The sequence below is a fragment of the Sinocyclocheilus rhinocerous genome, unplaced genomic scaffold (assembly GCF_001515625.1).
Source record: "Sinocyclocheilus rhinocerous isolate Xijiao unplaced genomic scaffold, SAMN03320098_v1.1 scaffold868, whole genome shotgun sequence".
Lineage (NCBI taxonomy): Eukaryota > Metazoa > Chordata > Actinopteri > Cypriniformes > Cyprinidae > Sinocyclocheilus > Sinocyclocheilus rhinocerous.
The window spans coordinates 233,099-252,992 of NW_015650768.1; the positions used below are offsets into that span (position 1 = coordinate 233,099).

At 37.8% G+C, this 19,894-nt stretch overlaps 1 protein-coding gene across 4 annotated transcripts in view; it reads left to right on the forward strand.

Moving 5' to 3' along the window:
• LOC107712581 (transcription initiation factor TFIID subunit 4-like) overlaps positions 1-19,894 on the forward strand; it is a 115,948-nt gene that overhangs the window by 54,847 nt on the left and 41,207 nt on the right. For all 4 annotated transcript variants that reach the window (XM_016517891.1, XM_016517892.1, XM_016517894.1 and 1 more), the window contains 3 exons: positions 2,015-2,145; positions 4,966-5,091; positions 9,151-9,207. In XM_016517891.1, the coding sequence (XP_016373377.1) occupies positions 2,015-2,145; positions 4,966-5,091; positions 9,151-9,207 (314 nt within the window). The remainder of the gene's footprint in view (positions 1-2,014; positions 2,146-4,965; positions 5,092-9,150; positions 9,208-19,894) is intronic.

Sequence of the window (19,894 nt, forward strand, 5' to 3'; positions counted from 1 at the left end):
TATCCTGTATTTTACTTTTCCTCAACATCAAATCGAAAATTGCAGCCTTTGTATTTTGTGTGTGCATTCTTAGTCCAAACAATAGAGCATGATGCTAAGGCCATGGGTTCTTTTTGTAAAAACTTAAATGTCAAAAAAACAAAAAAAACATGGGGGGATACAGATAATGCAATGCTGTTTTTTTTTTTGTAAAACCTATATTTCAACAAAAATACAACTTTAAAGAAAAAAAAAAAACAAGTAGAGGAATGCAGAAAAAATAGTTCATGGATTCAATTCCTTTGAAATGCATGGACTAATAATAATAATAATTTTTTTTTTTTTGCAAACTTAAATTTGTAACATAAAAAGCCATATCCAAGAACAAAAGATAAGTGAGGAAAAAAATAAAAATAAATGTAATAAAAGTTACAGTTAATTTAAAAATTGTTTTATAAAGCTTTTTAACTGGAGGAGTTTTTTTAAGTGATGATAATAGTAAATGTAAATCTGAAGCAAATACAGTTGGGTTTAAACTGAAGGTATCTTGCTTTGTGAATATGGTGTTTACCCATCATACAAATGAAGTTTAAGACATCATCTAACATCTTATATCCACCTTGAATGCAATGCAATGTTAGTCACTCTGGATAAAGAATCTATCAAATGCATAAATGCACATGTATTTACAGTATATGTCGTTTATGCATGTTGCCTTAAGAGGACCAAGCCTGCCAAAAGAAGACTCCAGCTACGTCTCGAGTATCTCATGTAAACATAACTCATGACTGAAGCCTGTCCACCGCTGCTCTCTCTTCTGACAGATTGTTTATAGGTGACGGCAAGGAAAAGTTGATTTTGATGCTTCTAAGTTTTAAAACACTGCTAAACCTGCATGAAGAGATTTACAAATCATTTTATTCTCTAAAAGCAGCTTATTTTTTTTATTTTGTAGAATGGAAATTCTTTGTAGAACAGTTCATCTAAATGCTTCATGCTTCTTGTGCTTTTTAAAGAACCGTGGCCTTAAGAAACTCCTCATGTTTTGACATTCCCAAGATTTCTTTTTCCCGTTTTTAGAAAAAAGATCTCGTTTGGAGTCATTAAGGGCACTTTCAGCACGTTTAGTGGCTGATTTAAATAATTGGTGTGATTTTCTCAAAATAACAGTGGAAGGAGAACTTATGTTAATAGCAAATTAAAGATGGGGATGTTGTAGATAGAAGCGCTCTGAAGGTTTGCAGCGGTCTTTAGAAACTCTGGTGCTAATTATCCTTTAATGTAAAAGTTGTCAACTCGTGTGAAAGAGCTGCTTTTCTCTTCCCCTTTATTTTTTCATAGGAAAGAATACTCACAGATTAAAATGTCAGTCTCAGATTTTTCTCATCAGTATCATTCTAATGAAATGAGATAAGTTCCATTATATCTCAGATGTTTCTCCTAATAAAAATAATCTTTTATTTTTCTTAAAAATGTCTCAATCTGTGCTCAGATTTGCCAAGATCCCAGTATCTGCAATCAAAAGATCTCAATAGGAGCTCAGACATTTCTCATTGGATTGCTCCAGTATCAAATGATCAGCTGCTATCCATGTTCATTTTATAGCTCTGCACATTTACTGTACAGACTTTGTGTCTGTTTTTATGTTTCTTAAGAATTTTTTAGGAGAGACAGAGTTGCTTAAGTCTCTTGAGCTCTTCTGGGTGGTTGGATCAGCTTTGCTGACCTTCCAAACCACAGAGGCTCATCCAAACTCATTTTACTGTAATATCAGGAAATCAGGTTTGAAAACGAGTCACGGGAGTGAGAAAACATCCTCTCCACATATTTGTGTTTTAAATGCAGGTCGTGTCGGTTCATCATAACAACCCTTTGTGGTTTCAACACACATTGGACCTTTTTGTAGAAGATTTATAAGATAGGACAGATGTAATTTTCTCTCGCTGAACTTCCTTCCAAACATCTGCGCGGTGATGTGTTTTGTTTGATTATTGATATTTTCGTAACATCTGCATCTGCGTCTTTCTTGTTTCAGCGAAGAGGTTTGGAGTGACGGACGTACCGCTGGAGGCTGTGAACTTCATCTCTCACGCCACCCAGTCCAGATTACGGACGGTGCTGGAGAAAGTTTCCTCCATTGCCCAGAACCGAATGGACTCGAGTAAGGTACGAGATGTGTGGAAGACATGCTTTAATTTATATATAGTTACTTTTGAAAGTAATATATTGCAATATTGCGTTACTCCCTAAAAAGTAACCACTTAGTACCTAATTAAAGTAACTACTTACTTTTTATGGAAAGTAATGCATTACGTTACTTTTACACTACTTTTTCTCATTTGGGCTGGACTTGCTTGTTTGTTTTTAATATAAAAGTTCTATTTTTGGCAAAGGTAAAAGCTCTTTCACACCAAAAGTAAAATGAATAAGCCTGAGGCTGAAGGAAATGTGCATTCACATTTAATGCATTTCTTCATCAGTTACTTGAAAAAAGTAATTTGATTACGTAACTCGCGTTACTTATCAACAGTGCTTATATATATCCTGTGTTGCTGTAAATAGTTTTCAATAAAGGACACTAATGTCATCCGACAGTCACAAACACACATTATTTAATTTGTCTGCTCACAGCAAAAACTAATCAAACATCATTAACATGAAAATCATTTGCCTGTTCAACACTTTAAACTTTTGAAGAGAGAAACTATGATTTATTTAGGAACACGCTACATAAAGTTCTATGTTCAAATTAGTTATGCATGAAGTTAGGTATTTATTTGTCTGTTTACCTGTGTATACAACACCCTAACAACCACCCAGAACACCCTAGCAGCTGCCTAGTGATGCCCTAGCAATACCATAGCAACCACCTTGTATACCCTAGCAACTGTCTAGCAACACCTAAGAAACCACTCAGAAAGCCCTAGAACCCATCTTGATCACCCTAGCAACCACTTAACAATGCCCTAGAAACCATCTTGAACACCCTAGCAACCACCTAGCAATGTCTTATCAACTATACAGATCTCTTTGGCAGCACCCTACCAACCACCTAGGAACACCATAGCAACTACCCACATCACTATTCCAACACTCAAGAAACCACTGGCAATGCCCTAGCAACCACCTACAACAGCCTAGAAACCAATCACATCACTCTAGCTTAGTAACACCTTAGCAACCACCCAGAATGCCCTAGAAACCTTTTGGAACACCCTAGCAATAACCTAGCAATGCCCTAGCAACCATATAAAACTTCTTGGCTGCACTCTAGCAACCACCCAGAAAGCCCTAGCAACCATCGAGAATACCCTAGCAACCACCCACATCACCTTGGCAACAGCTTGCAACACCCAAGTAACCATCTTGGACTCTAGCAACCACTCACAACAGGCTAGCAATTGCAGTAACCTAGCAACAACCTTGAACACCCTAATCACCGCCTAACAGTTCCTTAGCAACCATACAGAACTCCTTAGTAGCACCCTAGCAACAGCCTTGAAAAACCCAAGCAACCAACCAGAATACCCTAGAAACATTCTGAACAATCTAGCAATTCCCTAGCAACCACAAGTCTTGGCAACACCCTAGGATTGACTTAAAGGGTTAGTTCACCCAAAAAGTAAAATTAGCCCAAGTTTTACTCACCCTCAATGCATCCTAGGTGTATATGACTTTCTTCTTTCAGACGAATCCAATCGAAGTTATATTAAAAATTGTCCTGACTCTTTCTAGCTTTGTAATGGCATGGGCGGGTGTTTTTGTTCAACAGTCCAAAAGTAGTCAAATAAAGCGCACGCATCCATAAACGCGCATCACACAGCTCCGGGGGGTGAATAAAGGGCTCCTGCAGCGAATCGATGCGTTTTGATATAAAATATCTATATTTAAAACGATATAAACAGTTTTGTGTAACTTCCGCTAACTGTCGACAGAAGCAGACAGGTAAACAATTTTCATTTTTGGGTGAACTAACCCTTTAAAATGCCACAGCAGCCACCCAAAACACCCTAGCAACACCATAGCAACAACCCAAACTGCCTTGAACACCCTAGCGACCACTTAGCAGTGCCCTAGCAATCACTTGTCTGTCTAACTGGCTGTTTTACTGAAAAACTTGTCTGGTTTGCTGAAGTTTGTCTTGATAAACTTTCTGGTTGTATGTATTCTATTGTTAGTTCACTTTGCATGTCTGTGCGTGCAGCTTTAATGTTAAAATGTATTAGATATATGCATATTTTTGACTGTTAGTTCATGTTAACACACATAATCGTATTGTAAAGTGCAGCTGAAATCCTGCTGTTGAAGTGCAAACTTTTGGGCACATGAATTACAAAGAGACAGAAGCAGACAGGTAAACAATTCCGTATTCAAACCCTCAGCCAGAGAGTCCGACACGCTCTTTCCCCGCATCGCATTAAACACAGTGCTCTTTCAAGAGACTCGCATTAACGGGAACCCAAAACAAACCCACAAAGGAGGAAAAGCAGGTGGCGGAGCGCTTTAAAGGCTGTTTATTTGTGTACATGGCGAGTAGTTTAGTGGAGAAGAACGCTGTCACGGACGCACGTTTTGTTTTTGTGTTTTTCTGTTTGGTGTGTGTTGTGGCTTTTTTGTTGCGTCTGCTGCTCTCTGCGCGCCGCTTTATAAATGAGCCATACGAGACGCGTCTGTGTGAAGAAACTGACATCAGCAAAAAACAAGAGCGTCCTGAAAGAGGCACGGCTGACTTCATAGCCAACAAAGGACAGGAGAGACGGAGGCAGGGATGAGAGCTTGTCAGAAAATGAAAAGAGGCAGGGGTAGCGCAGGAAGTGCACAAAACATTGAGGTCACATTCTGAAGTAAACATGTTTTTTGCGCTCATCCCGTAAACTTCCGTCTCACCTGCCTAAGAAGAAAGTTTTCATCGTGATTGAGTCATAAACACTCATAAATAAGTTAAAATGTGTATCAAAACTTCTCCTGACCTCTTTCTCTCTGCAGGAAGACGAGTGGTTCGAGCAGTCATCTGATGTGCGCTCGCAACTCAAGTTTTTTGAGCAGTTGGAACGAATGGAAAAGCAGAGGAAAGATGAGCGAGAACGAGAGATTCTCCTCAGAGCGGCGAAGGTAATCTAGCACCTCGTATTCTCAGATCCATAAACATTAATGATGGGATCTCAGCTGCAGAAGAACAGAAATTCTGCACCTTGCTACAAACTGGATACATGAATGGGTTAGATTGCCCACGCTTGTTAATTTAAGTTATTGTATCAACCACAAACCATTTTTACTTAATAAGCTAAAAAAGTCACTTGTATCAGTTCTAAAATCTATAGACATTTTCTTATTGAAATTGACTAAATATTATGTAAAATGAGTGGCATCATTAAACTGTATTATGTTTATTGACATTCAATTGTCCATTAGCTATCCTGATCGCAAGATATCAATATCTTAATCGATCATACCAGTCAGACCCATAAACCAATGAACCTTAAAAATTCATTTAGCATCAGGATTTCCCAAACTAGGGTTCATGAACTGAATTAAAAAAGGGTCAAATTAAAACAATTAAATAATTTAAAAATAAAAACAATCAAATAAAACACCTACAAAAAGTTGTTTTTGTAATATTTCATATTTATTTTTTTTTAAAGATTTTATTGGTTTTCCTGCATGTTGTGTAACCATTGACCAACATCAGAGAAACATGTACATGTGAATATAAAATATTAAATAAATTATAGAAATTTTAACTTAAAATGCTAGGGGGAGTCAATATTTAAGTCAAAATGGCTCATGTGACAAAAAAGTTCGATTAGGTTTTTATAAAACGCCAGCCAATAAGATTGTTGAGCCACATGTTGGGTTGGTGTTATTTCAGATATTTTGCATTAATAAATAAATTTGTCATTATCAGATGCCTGAAATTTGCAATAAATCTGGGATTTTCATTGCTTTGTCACCTTCTAGAGCAGGGTTATTATAAGTTAACGAAGACTAAAACCTATAAAAAACATTTATTACTTGAAATTAAATCAACTTTTAAATGAAATAAAATAAAATATAAAAAGCGTATATGTTTCAGCTAAGGTGCCAAAGCAAAATTTTTCATCTTCATTTAATAAAAAAAAAAAATATAAAAAAATAAAAATGACAAAAACACACAAAAAATAACTAAAACTTTAAAGTTAAAATGAAAATGGAAAATACAAAAATAAAAACCATATAACATATAATATAATTCTCAATAGTGTCTCAATGATGCTGAGCCAATGGCATTAGATGATGTGTGGGAAGACAAACAGAATGAATGTCTGTGCAAATCACTCAGAAATCAAAAGCATTCTTGCATAATTTGTTGATTTAAAGAAATCAAATAACAGATCCCTAATTTATAATACGTTCATAAATCTTTTGTATACTTGCATCATTTTTATGCTTGTTTTGTTGCATCAGATTTTACAGATATCAAATTATAATAGCAAAATTAACTGGCAGTGGCAGTTAACCCAAGAGTGTTTTTATTTACACAGAAATGCTCTTACTCATCTTTCATGAATTTGGCACCATGTCTCTGATCCGCACCCATTCATAGAGCTCAGCCCACAACTTATCTGAGGATGTCTGAACAAAGTTTACATTTGTGTCCATCACGGTTGTGTCTGATCCTGTGAAACGACCAGGAAACCCCTGATAACCCCAAACGACAGACTTTCCAATTAAAGAGCCGATTGCGTCCACTCTGCCCTGCGCCCGTCGCCCCGAGTGGCACAGTGAAACAGTTCGGCTCGTTTCCGTCATTAATTAATTTAGCTCAGAGACGATGACCCGCCGTAAAGACCCCCTCGCACGGCCGAGTCTCGCCTCCCTTCGGCCTAATGGCGTTATTATGCTGCGGCGCGCGAGATTATATCTCCCAAAACGAGACCGATTAGCTCATACGCGAGCGCGAATGGCCACGCCGACCCCTGTGACTTTGGGCCGTGATGAGACGTTACGCAAGCTCAAGTATCGCAGTCGTGAGGGATTTCAACTCCGCTGAAGCCTAAAATGCGATCAGGGAAACATGCTTATGTGTTTCCAGCTCGAATGCATCGTAAACGTGTCGTCTGTAGCTCTCTGAACTCAATAAATCATTGCCAGTGTAGTCTGGATACAATGAATGAATGAATATTGACAGACAGACAGAACAAACAAATCTTGTTTTATTTTATGTTGAGATCATGCTGTGGGAGCATTGGTTTGTGTCCTTGTGTTCTCGCTCTGCGTCTTTAAGCTCAGCGTGATTTGACCCCTTAAACATGAACCTACTAAAATAAATCTCATCGTCCATTTCAAATATGACTGGAGTCTTCGGGGACGAGCGTGAGGGCCAGGGGCCAAACGCATTACTCTCAGCCGAGATAGCGACCAGTACGTGAACCGCCTGATATATTTAAAACCAATTAGCGGCGAGGAAGGGCAGAGTACTGCCGCCCCTCTCCTCGCCGAGAGAAGGAGAGTTAGGAGACGTTCTCATGGGGCAATTAAAAAAAGACCGGAGACCTAAACACAAAGCCCTCAGGATCACACGCACACACCTCACACATCTCTCTCTCTTTAAAAGAGACCAAATGAGAGTAAAATCACACAAGGCCACGATTAAATGCTTCAGCAGAGAGCTTTACCCTCTCTGACCACACACACACAAACCTAAAGACACTAGCAGGAATAGAGAGCTGCAAGGGATGACGTATTTTAGCATCGCCCTGGACCGGATTTTTCCATTGGCTTTTAGATTATTGCAGAAAATAAGCTCTGTGACCAACAAACGTTTATGATTCTTACACATTCCGTTCATCAAGATAATCACCACCACTAAGCTTCTGACAGCTCTCAGTCTTTAAAGACGCTATAGGCAAAAACATTGTTCATGCAATGGTCAATTTTGAGATTTTAGGCTATTTGGCTTTTCATAAAAGAAAAATACACTTTGAAGGGTTTATTTTATTGCACTTTTTACAGTACATACAGTACATCTTTAAAGACTATTTTGTCAAAGTGAGTTTTTTTTTCACTTGAGCAGTACCTAAATACACCAAACTTTAAAGTTTTATTCCTACCTATATTATGAAGGGTTTTTACAGAGGAGTTCATATAACATTTGCCTGATTTTATACAACATTTTATTCCTAAAGACATGGTGAAATTATTATTATTTCTTCTTACTGTTGACAGCATTTTCTGATTTATAGAGTGATTAAAAGTGAGGGAAAAAAAACTTTAATATGTCATCAAAATAAAACAAGAATTTTTCTGTTTTCCTGTAGTTTTTCTGTAGTCCTGTTTAGACACTTGGTAGTTATCATCTTTTCAAGACACATACAACTTTAAAAAGAAACACAAGGAGGTATTAATGATGTATTTTATGTCATAGGATACAATGTGAAAATATCCTGAGCTTGTGTTAAACACAGACCTTACTTCAGGCATTTAACTAAAAACCCATAAAACACATTTTTTTGTTCATCAAGATAATCTTCACAAATTAATTTTGAAGCCTAAATACAAAAGTAAACAGCTACAGTTAGGCTATAACCTAACTACACAACAGTTGCAGGACCACATTTAATCTTCAGACAACTTGTTCAATCGTTATATAAAATCTACAAGTTGGAAAGTGTGAGCTGGGAAAAATCCTCATTTCTGGGTTTTAGGACTCATTCCTGTTGCACTTCGTGATGAAAGGGCCACTAGATGCATGTTTGGACTGTAGACCACTCTTATAGTTTTGTCACAAACACACAAACAAATTTGAGTAATTGTTGAATTTTTGACATTTGTGTGCACACACACACACACACACACACTGATGATTCTAGATTGCGCCTGCATTTGTAACAGTGTGTGCATGCATGTGTTTTGCCTTTTGATTAGTAGTTGCCTGTGGCGGTGTGTGTGTGTGTGTGTGTGTGTTTGGAGGGCACAGCCTGGGGGTGTAGAATCACTCACCGCTGAACACACACACACACTCCGTCCTTGACACATCAGATCTGCCCTCGTTTGTCCGTAACTATTTTAGTATGGCAGATGAAGTGAGCTCACGACACGCTCTCACCTGCCGTCTGCCCATCTCTCCCTCCATCCTTCCTTCTGTCGTTCATCCTCCCTCCCTCCATCTCTCTTTCTCTCTTTCTCTCCCAGAGTCGCTCGCGGCAAGAAGATCCAGAACAAGCCCGTCTGAAGCAGAAAGCAAAGGAGGTGAGGCTTCCATCATTACCAGTGACATTTCAAGGCTCCCGCAGATGAATTTTTTATGCCGTGCTACATATGTAATGCCATTTAAAGTCTGACTCTGGGAAAAAAAAGAAGAAAGTTTGAGGAATTATTTTCATTGATTGATGTCCTGCGAAAAAATGAGCGTTTTCCTCTTTTTCTCCAGCTCTGAGCTGGTATTTAGGAGAATGTGCTGCACTTTTATCCGGGGTGGAATGGGGAATCTATTGGAGATGAAGTCAGAGATTTTCCCGTTTGACGGATAATTTGCCGAGGCCATTAGCATCATAAAGGCGGATGGCATGGCGCTCGATCTGGTCTTGCACTTGCAAGAAGGGAGACAATTAGTAACCGTTACCACGGTATGAGGCACAAATTGCTTGCTTGTGTCTTCTCGCGCATTGATTTTTGTTTATTATGCTGCCAATAATAAAAAAAATAATGCTGCTCTCAATTCCTGGCAGATCTAATGACGCACTAGTTTTTACAGAAAACAGTTGACTTTGATGCTGAGCTGATGCATGTTTTTATGTTATTCGAAGAAACTATTTCAGATTTATTTCGATGCGTGTGTTTGTGATGTGCACGGCGATGTTTGCACTCCAGCCGTCACTGATGCACTGACTACAAAACCGTGGCGCTGTGGACGTGAGTCCAAACTAACCCTGTTTTGAAAACGTCTTCTGATACGAGCACACAAATGTATTTGTATGCAATCTTTGAGAAAATGTACAGACTTGGTTTGATTGTTCGACCCAAAGCTGAGTTCGATCCCACTCTTACAGGTGTGTTTTCACTGTGGATTTGAGAAAGTTACACAATGTTATTCATGTTTTTGCCCCTTTGATTTTTACAGCTAAAACTATAACTTGTAGACAAAACATGTAAAGAACATGAGCTGCTCAGTGACGGCAAGTCCTGTGTCGACATAAGAATTGTGCAAAATTCTGAACAGAAGAATTGACTTTTTTGCATGAGTTCGTGAGTTGCAATTTGAATGGAATTGGCCACAACCCACAGGAAGTTGAATTGGACATTTACATTTATATTTATGCATTAGGCAGACGCTTTTATCCAAGGCAACTTACAGTACATTGCATTCAAGGTACACATATTATCAGTTAATGCTTCTCTGCGAATCAAACCCATGACCTTTGTGTTGTTCGCTAGAAACACAAAGGTTATGGGTTTGATTCCCAGAGAAGCATTAACTGATAGCCTAATATCATGCTCATGATTTTGAGCTACAGAGAGTGTAATTAAATGTGTTACACATAAAGAATTATATATTAAGTACAGATTTCTATAGGTGAAATTTCAAACAGATCTGTGTGTACAACCTATAAAACCTTCATATTTTTCAAGACTTTCAGACAAGACTTCAGCAAAGTTTGTCTTTGCAAACCTTCCTTATTTCTAATTAAAAATTACACTTGGAGTTATAAGAACACAAGTTCATTTTACATTTACATTTATGCATTTGGCAGACGCTTTTATCCTTGCATTGCATTCAAGCTATATACATTTACAATATTTTTCAAGACTTTCAGACAAGACTTCAGCAAAGTTTGTCTTTGCAAACCTTCCTTATTTCTAATTAAAATTACACTTGGAGTTATAAGAACACAAGTTCATTTTACATTTACATTTATGCATTTGGCAGACGCTTTTATCCTTGCATTGCATTCAAGCTATATACATTTACATTTAATCAGATCTTGCTTTCCCTGGGAATCGAACCCATGACCTTGGCCTTGCGACAGGAAATTCTACCATTGCTTTTGTACTTACTCTGAAAAAACCCCAGACCCCCCATTTTCTTCCTTTTTGAAGACTGATTTTGGATTCTATTTCTGTTCAACTCTAGATTTTTGTCTACCTACAATCATAACTGATAATTTATACTGATTTTAATGTTCTGTAAAGAAAATGTAAGTGTTTTTTGTTCATGCAAACCTCTCGCAGTGCTGAAGTGGTTGCCAAGGTGTTGCTATTCAATGTTCTTCAGCATGTTGCTTTTGCTACAGTGTTTTGGCTGGTTGCTAGGTGGTTTTTTTCTGTCTGGTGTGAAAAGTGATCTGTGATCTTCTTGCCTGTAGATGTGCATTTGTGGTATGTTTTTTACCTGTTTCATAGTCCAGCAGGTGAACACGATGGATCTGAACACTTAGTAAAGAAAGAATGCACTTCTTCTCAATAACATACATGATTTGAGGAATAACAGTTTGCAGCATAAATGCATAACTTTAATACACAGTGCTAAAGGTTTGGTCGCCCGTGTATCTTCTCTGGATCTCCCGACTGTCATCTGTCCATCTTTTCTTTGGGTATCACCCTTGTTTCCTCTCTCTCTCTCTCTCCTGCTCCACATTAGAGAGGTGTAACCCTTTTGAGTGGATTGTAGTTCTCCCATCAGCCTGTGCTGTATGTAAATGAGGTGATTTGTAATAGGCTGCGCCCGAGGCCGTGTGATCAAAGTGGATCTCCGCCCTGTTAAGTGGCAGGCAGCTCATCATCTCAACACAGCCAGATTAACTTTCCAACCACTGTCTGTCGTAGAGGTTTTGCACATCTGCCCAAATTTTCATCAGGATAATGAGGTTGATCCACGCTGCCTTCACTCTCTGTGATGGGTAGAACGACGAGAGAGGTTTATACACCAGGACACACACACAGACAGTATACAGCACTTATGTGGCGTGTGTGTTAAGAAAAGACTCTTTCTGCATCTCTTGTGAGTGTCACTAGTAGTTGTGTTTATACCAACAACTTGATTTCACAACTCCTGATGAGATTCGCACAACAGTATAGTAATGTAGTTTTAGAATTTGTCTAATTTACTCACTTATGTTTTCATATTTTCCATTTGTGTTCCATAGAAAAGATATTTACAAGTTTGGAATGATGTGGGTGAGCATTTTTGACTTGACATGTCTTATATCTTTCTCCTAGATTGCAATGAGATTAAATTGAGAGCAAATAGAGAAGTTTGCTGAAGTCTCCTGCTTCTCAGATGTTTCTCCTAAGAAAAAGGCTCCTGGAATCTCACATTTGCCTCCTCTAGCATTTCAGAAGACATCTAAAAAATGTCTAAAATCTCAATTTGGTCTCAAATATTCCTCATCAAATTCTACCAATGATCTGCTCTTCTAAGCACATTAACTTTATATCATTAAAGTTCATAGTTGACCTGAAACACAATGAGATCTCCAGAGCAATGAAAGAGCAAATTTGAGCAATCACATTTTCTCCGGAGCCACAATTTGTGACCCAATTAATAGTTTGTGTCACTAAAGTGAATAAAATGATATGAGGTGTTATCCACATTTTTATTTTAAAAAAATTCACATTTTAATACCTTTTAAATCTATATACTCTTATTTTACTGTATTTTCTTTCATTTCCCTCATTTTTTTGTTTTTCATCAACAATATTAGGAGAAGAGACACAATTGCATTAATATACATAAAATGAATTTGGAGAGCAGCTCAGATCATTTGACGAGAAATGTCTGAGTTCATGTTGAGATCTCTGAGATTTGATGGCAGACTTCGCGCGTTTTGGCAAATCCAAACTTAGTTTGAGATATTTTTGAGCTATTTTCTGAAAGTAAAGCCAATGTGGGGAGACGTTTCTCCTGTGTTTTTTCAATTTGCGCTCCGTTTAAAATCACAATTGAGATATCGATGCGATTCCGACTTGTGATTTTTCTTTCCTTTGGGAGACGCCGTTAAATGAGTGTCTGCCTCGACAAGCGCGTGCGTCTGATGGACAGATGTTGTCTGATCGGGGCAGGTTTTCTAACCATTCGTCTTTTTCAGCCCTTCACAAACATCCCATTCCCCGTAATGTCATCGAGCGTGTGTGTGCGGGAACCTATTTCCACAGTCCTCAGCGATGCCCAAAGGTCAGATGGGATATTTTTAATGTGCCCTCGGTGAAAATCAATGCCCAAAAAAGAGACAGGGTGCAGGAACAGGGCCGCCCGCCCTAATCAGTAGCGCCTGGCCACAGATACAACGAATCTGCAGAGAAAAGCCGAGAGATTGCGAGGGGACACATGACAAATAGAGAGAGGAAGAAGGCAAAATAAAGTGAAAGAAGCCGCAAATACATAAAAGAGAGCGAGCGAGAGAAGCCCTGGCAGATACATCACTGTGTCAGGTCACACAGACACTCTGCGGCCACAGATTCATCATCGCTGCCCCGCTCTCAACAGGAGAGGAGAGGCGAGGCAGGGCAGAGGACGCAGAGTGACCACTGCTGACCACCTGGGTAAACCGGTGCATTTTACCACAACAGCCCCTGGTCCTGCGCGGCCGCCGGCTGCCGTGTCACAGACAAGGACAGAGTAACAGAGGTGGCGTTAAACGTTTGCTCCCGGTGCCGCTAAACGCACGAGTTTGTACCGCTGCTGATGACAAACACAGAAGAAGTGAATCTGCCTGAGATCAATCAGAGATCTTTAGACCAAACAAGAGATGAATCATCTAAAAATTAACATTCTGTAATCTGTCATCATTTACTCACCCTGCTATTGTTCCAGTCTGCACACAATAAAAACAGCCTGAACACAAAATATTTTTTTTCCTATTCATCAAATAATCCTGAAACATAAATTGTAACACCGTTTCCACAAAAACATTGGGCAGCACAACTGTTTTTAACATTGATAATAATCAGAAATGTTTCTTGAGCAGCAAATCAGCATATTATAATGATTTCTGAAGATCATGTGACACTGAAGACTGGTGGAATGATGCTGAAAATTCAGCTTTGATCACAGAAATAAATTAATAATTTTAACATATATTTACATAGAAAACACTTATTTTAAATTGTGATAATATTTCACATTGTTACTGTATTTTTGACCGAATAAATGCAACCTTGGTGAACAGAAGAGATGACTTTCAAAAACATAAAAAAATTATTCACTGTTAGTCATTAATTGACTTCCTGAAGAGTGAAACATTGTGATTCTGTGATGCTTTCAGAACATCAGTGTCCTTTGTTTGAGCTTCCGTAGATGTTGTCTTCTGACTCAACCAATGACGTGAGTTGGGGGCGGGACTATCTGATTAATTGACCAATAGAGATGGGGCAGAAGGGGCTTCAAGAAGCCTCCAGGGAAATCAATATCAAAATATTTTAATATATAACAAAAGATATGGACAGTATGTTGTAGCCTTCCACAGAAATAGAGTTTACTGTTTGAAACTGTAGCCTTATATTACCTGTTTCCATTAACGTCCAATTAGACCAATTCTGAAAAACAATATGGTTCGATATACCTATGTGGCCATCATTAATATATCTTGGACTCATTTCTGAAAATATTACGTGGCATTCAGACATTGTTAATTGTGTTTGGTGAGTGAATTTCACTTCATCTCTCCCCTCTATATGCGTCTGTTTCTTGTTTCATATTCACATCCTTGTGAATCTGAGATCCTTCACATGAAACTTGGATGTGTCCGCTGGGAATCTCTTGGCTTTTTGTTCGAATAATTTTCCTCAAATATTTTCCCTCCTCAGGCGATTGCAGTTTCTTTCTCATTCCTCCGTTCTCACCATTCTTTTTTTCCCCTCCGTCTACTTCTCTGTTTTAATGCTAACGTTGCGTTCTTACACCACAGCATTGTGGGTAGCAGCCTGATCCAATAAGACTGAGATACATAAAAGAGCCACAGACACAAACATCCCATAATGCCTGAACACTCTGGTTCCTTCTGTAAAGCAAACTATATCCTTCGGAAAATGTGACTATGCAGAAGGAAAGACGCGCTGTGAGTGGAGCTTTGTGTGGATTGATTTAGACCTCAGAATGTGATGGAATATCTCCATCATAGAAGGAATTCAAATCGTTCTGATACGTTAAAAACTATTTGAAGAAGTTTAAAAGTGTATTTTAAATCTCCAGATCTGATTTTAGTTACTGATGTTTGCTAAATTAAGCATTATTACTAGTGCACATCGTTATATTAGAAACATAAATAGAGATCAGATTTGAGGGTGAACCATGCAAAAATGCTCAAAGTTTGCTCTCGAGTTCTCAAGAGTGTTTCAGATATTTCTCTTTTTTAAAAACTAAATTGGGTTTTCATATACATAAACTCAATACAAACAGAAGTTGACAAAATAAGCTCAAAAAATAGGATTTTTTTTGTTTCTCCTAAAATTATAAAAAAAACTAATAAAATAAATAATGCTATAAAGTAGTACATACAAGTTCAGAGGGAAAATTTGATAATAAATATTCAGTTCATATTGATATCTTGGCAAATCTGAGCACAGTTTAAGACCTTGCTGAGAATTTTTAAAGGAGTCACATTTGAGATCACCAAGGTCTTTTTTTTTCAAGAAAAGCAAGAATCTTTGGCACCATTTGCTCTCTATTTAATCTCATTGCTGTCTAGTTGAAACATTTAAGATGCATTTGATTCTAATCTCAATGAAAATTCCAAAAGTTCTTTTTTTACAAGACAAAAGAGGATCTGTTTTTATTTTCCTCTTTGTGGTTGCTTGTTTCATCCCTAAAATTCCTGAAGTCAAATTTGAGACGTAAGAAAAAAGGAATGGGGAAAAAAGAAGCGGAGAAGAAAAGCAAGCTTTAAAAATACCTTTGGTGTTCCTGTGTGTTTGTGAATATTATTACAAAGTGCCGTAATGAGAGAAAGAACAACACAAAGCGAGATTTTTGCCTGCGAGCGAGATGGCGAGGAATCTGAACAGCGAAAGGCCCAAGTGTGTGTGTGTGTGAGAGTGTGTGTGTGTGTGTGGCCGCCTGTAGGAGGTCTTTCTCTTTGTACGTGGATCTCCTTGGGATGTTAGCAGCAGGGGAATCAGGAATGAAGAGCTACTCTTTTGGGGATGAACTGATGGGTCTGAGTAACAGAGGAAAACACAAAGAGAGAGAAAAAGAGAGGCGAATGGGACACAATGAACAGAAAGATGAAAGGGTCAGTGTTAGAAAACCAGACTCCAGACTAGCCATTCGCCTCTGTTTAACCAAAGGCAGCGACCTCTCTCTTATTTACAAATATCACATGTGAGTGGATTGCTATGAATCGTTCAAAAGTTTGGGGTTGGCAATGTGTTTGAAAGAAGTCTCTTCTGCTCACCAAGTCTGCATTTATTTGATCAAAAATACAGTAAAAACAGCGAAATATTATTACTATTTAAAATATCTGTTTTCTATATGAATATCGGTTAAACTGTAATTTATTCCTGTGATCAAAGCTGTATTTTCAGCATCATTACTCCAGTCTTCAGTGTCACATGATCTTCAGAAATCATTCTAATATGCTGATTTGCTGCTCAAGAAACATTTCTGATTATTATCAATGTTGAAATCAGTCGTGCTGCTTCATATTTTTGTGGAAACCGTGATACGTTTTATTTTTCAGGATTCGCAGATGAATAGAAAGTTCAGAAGAACAGCATTTATTTGAAATATAAATCTTTTGTAACATTATAAATGTCTTCACTGTCATTTTTTATCAACTTAGTGCGTCCTTGCTGAATAAAACTATTAGTTTCTTTAAAAATTATTTGTAATTTGATAAACTTCATCTGTTTTTTTAAACTGCACATTAAAAACCATTTGTTCTATCATTTCTTTACATCAGAGCTAGACTGTGATGCTTCTGGTCATCATTTGTTTCTAACCATGTTTATGCAGCAACTAACATCATTCATGAAACACAAGTAAAGGAATTTCAGTGTAAATCATAAATCACATTTATGCTCCACTTTATGTTAGAATGGTTTATGTTTGATTTAGACTGATAATATGTCTGCCCTTCACATTGATGCAACAATTTGCATGTAGTAAGAATGATTTTACACGCAATTTACACAGAAATTCCCTCTGCTGTTTCATGCATGCAGCTTAATAAGTATAAAGTGATTTAACTTTTCTAAAATAATAGTAAAAATAAATTAAACTATATTTGCAAATTTGAGAAAAAATATGGAAATCAATATAATATAATAATGTAATATAATATAATACATGAAATAAATTAATTGCAAAGTCCATTTTTGACGCCAGTGAAATTCTGTTGATAAAAACCTGATTTAGATTTTTACTCAACATAGACAATTTCATAATTTTACAAATAATTATACCAGAAATTCCTTCTGCTACTGTTTCATGAGTAATATGTATAAAGTTATGATGCTTTTCTAAAATTATTATTACAAAATCTTTTGTATACCAGCGCAATTCTGTTAGTAATTTTATTATAATTTTTTTATTTTTATCCAACAGATTTTATTTTCATTTTTCTGCTGTTTAAGTGTACAGCCTCAAGCTGGTTAGTGAACATTGTGTGGTGGCAGGTGTCTTTGGTGCTTCCAGTGCAGACGCGCTGTGACCTTTGACCCTTTACACTCTCGGCTCGAGAAACAAGACGGTGCATGCGGCCTCTGCCTCTCATTTCGCCTCTCCCTCGAGCGTTTGCGGGAAAGAAGGGCAGAGCGAGAGCAAGAAAGATGGTCGAGAGAGAGGGAGTTTTGAGAGAGTGTGCCAACCCCGTCCGCATGTTTCCATTAGATTGTCGTGTTGGCTAATTAGAGAGCGGCGGCATGATTCACCTTGTTAATTAGAAGGACTTGCACACCATCGGCCCCGGGGCTCCGAGAGGGAAAACGAGAGATCCAGAGAACGAGAGGGCTCTTCTTCAACGCCCGCAGTCTCTCCTTCTCTGAAGATCCTTTTGCTGTTTGATTCGAAAATGAATAAATCATCGCGCATACGACTCTTCATCTGCCACCGATGCAAATTACAGCTGATCAATCGAAGGTGACGTCGCGCTACTTACGGAGGAAAGAAAAAGAGCTTGAGAGGGGGAAAGACTGCTTGCCCAAGCACGGGTGACACAAAAATGGAAATTTTCTACTTAGATAAGCTGGTTTTTAATGATCTCCTCTCGCAGGAGTCAAACGATGTTGCTTGACTGCATTATTCTGAAATTCCCCTCCATATAATAACACGAACCGCTCTCATTGTTTTCACTGCTGTTAAGTTAGTAACGCCAGCAATAATTAAAGATGGATACTAGCCAAGGTCAAACGGTGCACGCAAGTCTGCGGTTCTGTTGAATATGAACGGTGCTTTAAGAGCAGGAAGTGACCTCGTAATGAGCCGGACCCCTGGGGACGCCCGGGGCGTTTGTATAATTGGGGTTTGGCTTGAACTGCAGGTCTCTGGAAATTTCTCCACAAAGAGCAAACTTCATCCGGCTGCTTAAAAAACCCTGTGCTTATATTGTATGAATGTGTTTTGATCTTCAGTGTCTTTCTGCTCAAGGTCAGCATGTCGAGCCCTGTTTGACCCTGAGGTCAGTTCACACATAGATCAATGATTTACACATTACTGTGAACTAATAATGGACATGCTGGCTCTAACCAGATCTGCTCATTAACTGCTCAAAAATTGCTTCTAATTTTTGCATTGAAAAAAAAAAAAAATTCTCAAAAACTCCATTTCAGTTAGTATTAGATTTAATTTCAGTTCATTGTCTGACTTTTGAAATACAACATTTTTGTTTCATTTTTAAAAGCTGCAATTATCTGATATGGTAAATATCTCACGTGAAATGCTGATACTTAAAGAGAGCATAAAATCGAAATGGTCATTCTTAGTTCATTTTTCTTAGGATCAGCAATTCTTAGCATGCTATTCTAATGAAAAATATGTTTGTCTTCATAATAATTCATCAAAATGTCTTTGTCTCTACTTCTGGATATTTTCCTCTAGTTCTAGATAGATATTCAGGTAGATGGATATACCGTCTTACAATTTCCCATTGAGTGTTTTGTCTCCTTAAGAAATACCGCTCATTACAGAAGTGTTAATTAAAATTTTTTTGTTGTCTTTAGGTTGCATTTTTATTTTTTTCATGCAATTTTTTTTTGTTATTTTTGTTTTTAAATGAAACATTGTTTTTTAATTATTAGAATTTTTATTTTATTTTATTCATTTAAGAGGTCAATTTGTGGAATTGTTACAATATTTGTAGATTTTTTTTTTAAAGTTTTTTTTTTTTGTTAAAAATTATTTTTTTTCAGTTAAACATTAGTTTTAATTATTGTTTATTTTATTTTTATTATTAATTTAAAGGGGTCATATGATGCGATTTAAATTTTTCCTTTCTCTTTGAAGTGTTACAAGCTCTTGGTGCATAAAGAAGATCTGTAAAGTTGCAAAGACTAAAGTCTCAAATCCAAAGAGATATTCTTTATAAAAGTTAAGAGTCAGCCACGCCTACCTAAAACGGCTCGTTCTAACACGCCCCCACATACCTACATCACTATGTGGGAAGATTTGCATAACACCGCCCAAATGTTCACACAAAGAAAGAAGGCATAACTTTTATTCACGCTGTAGTATTGTTGCCGCCGCTGTCATGTCGTGAAGTCACTGTGTGCTTCGTTGTGAAAGCGAAACTACTTTCAAAAGAGGACGATATCCGCTTCGTCATCCCTAGAGCTGATCCGTGCTGGTCGCTGAGAAAATACATCAACTTTGCGCTGTGGATCGCAAGATCGGCTTTCACCGTGGACGAAGCACCGGGGTCGTCACATGTGGTTGCCGCAAGACCTGGACGCTCCTTCGTCGAATCCGCCGCCTCTGCTCACTCTAGCCCGGCCTCAGCTCACGCTA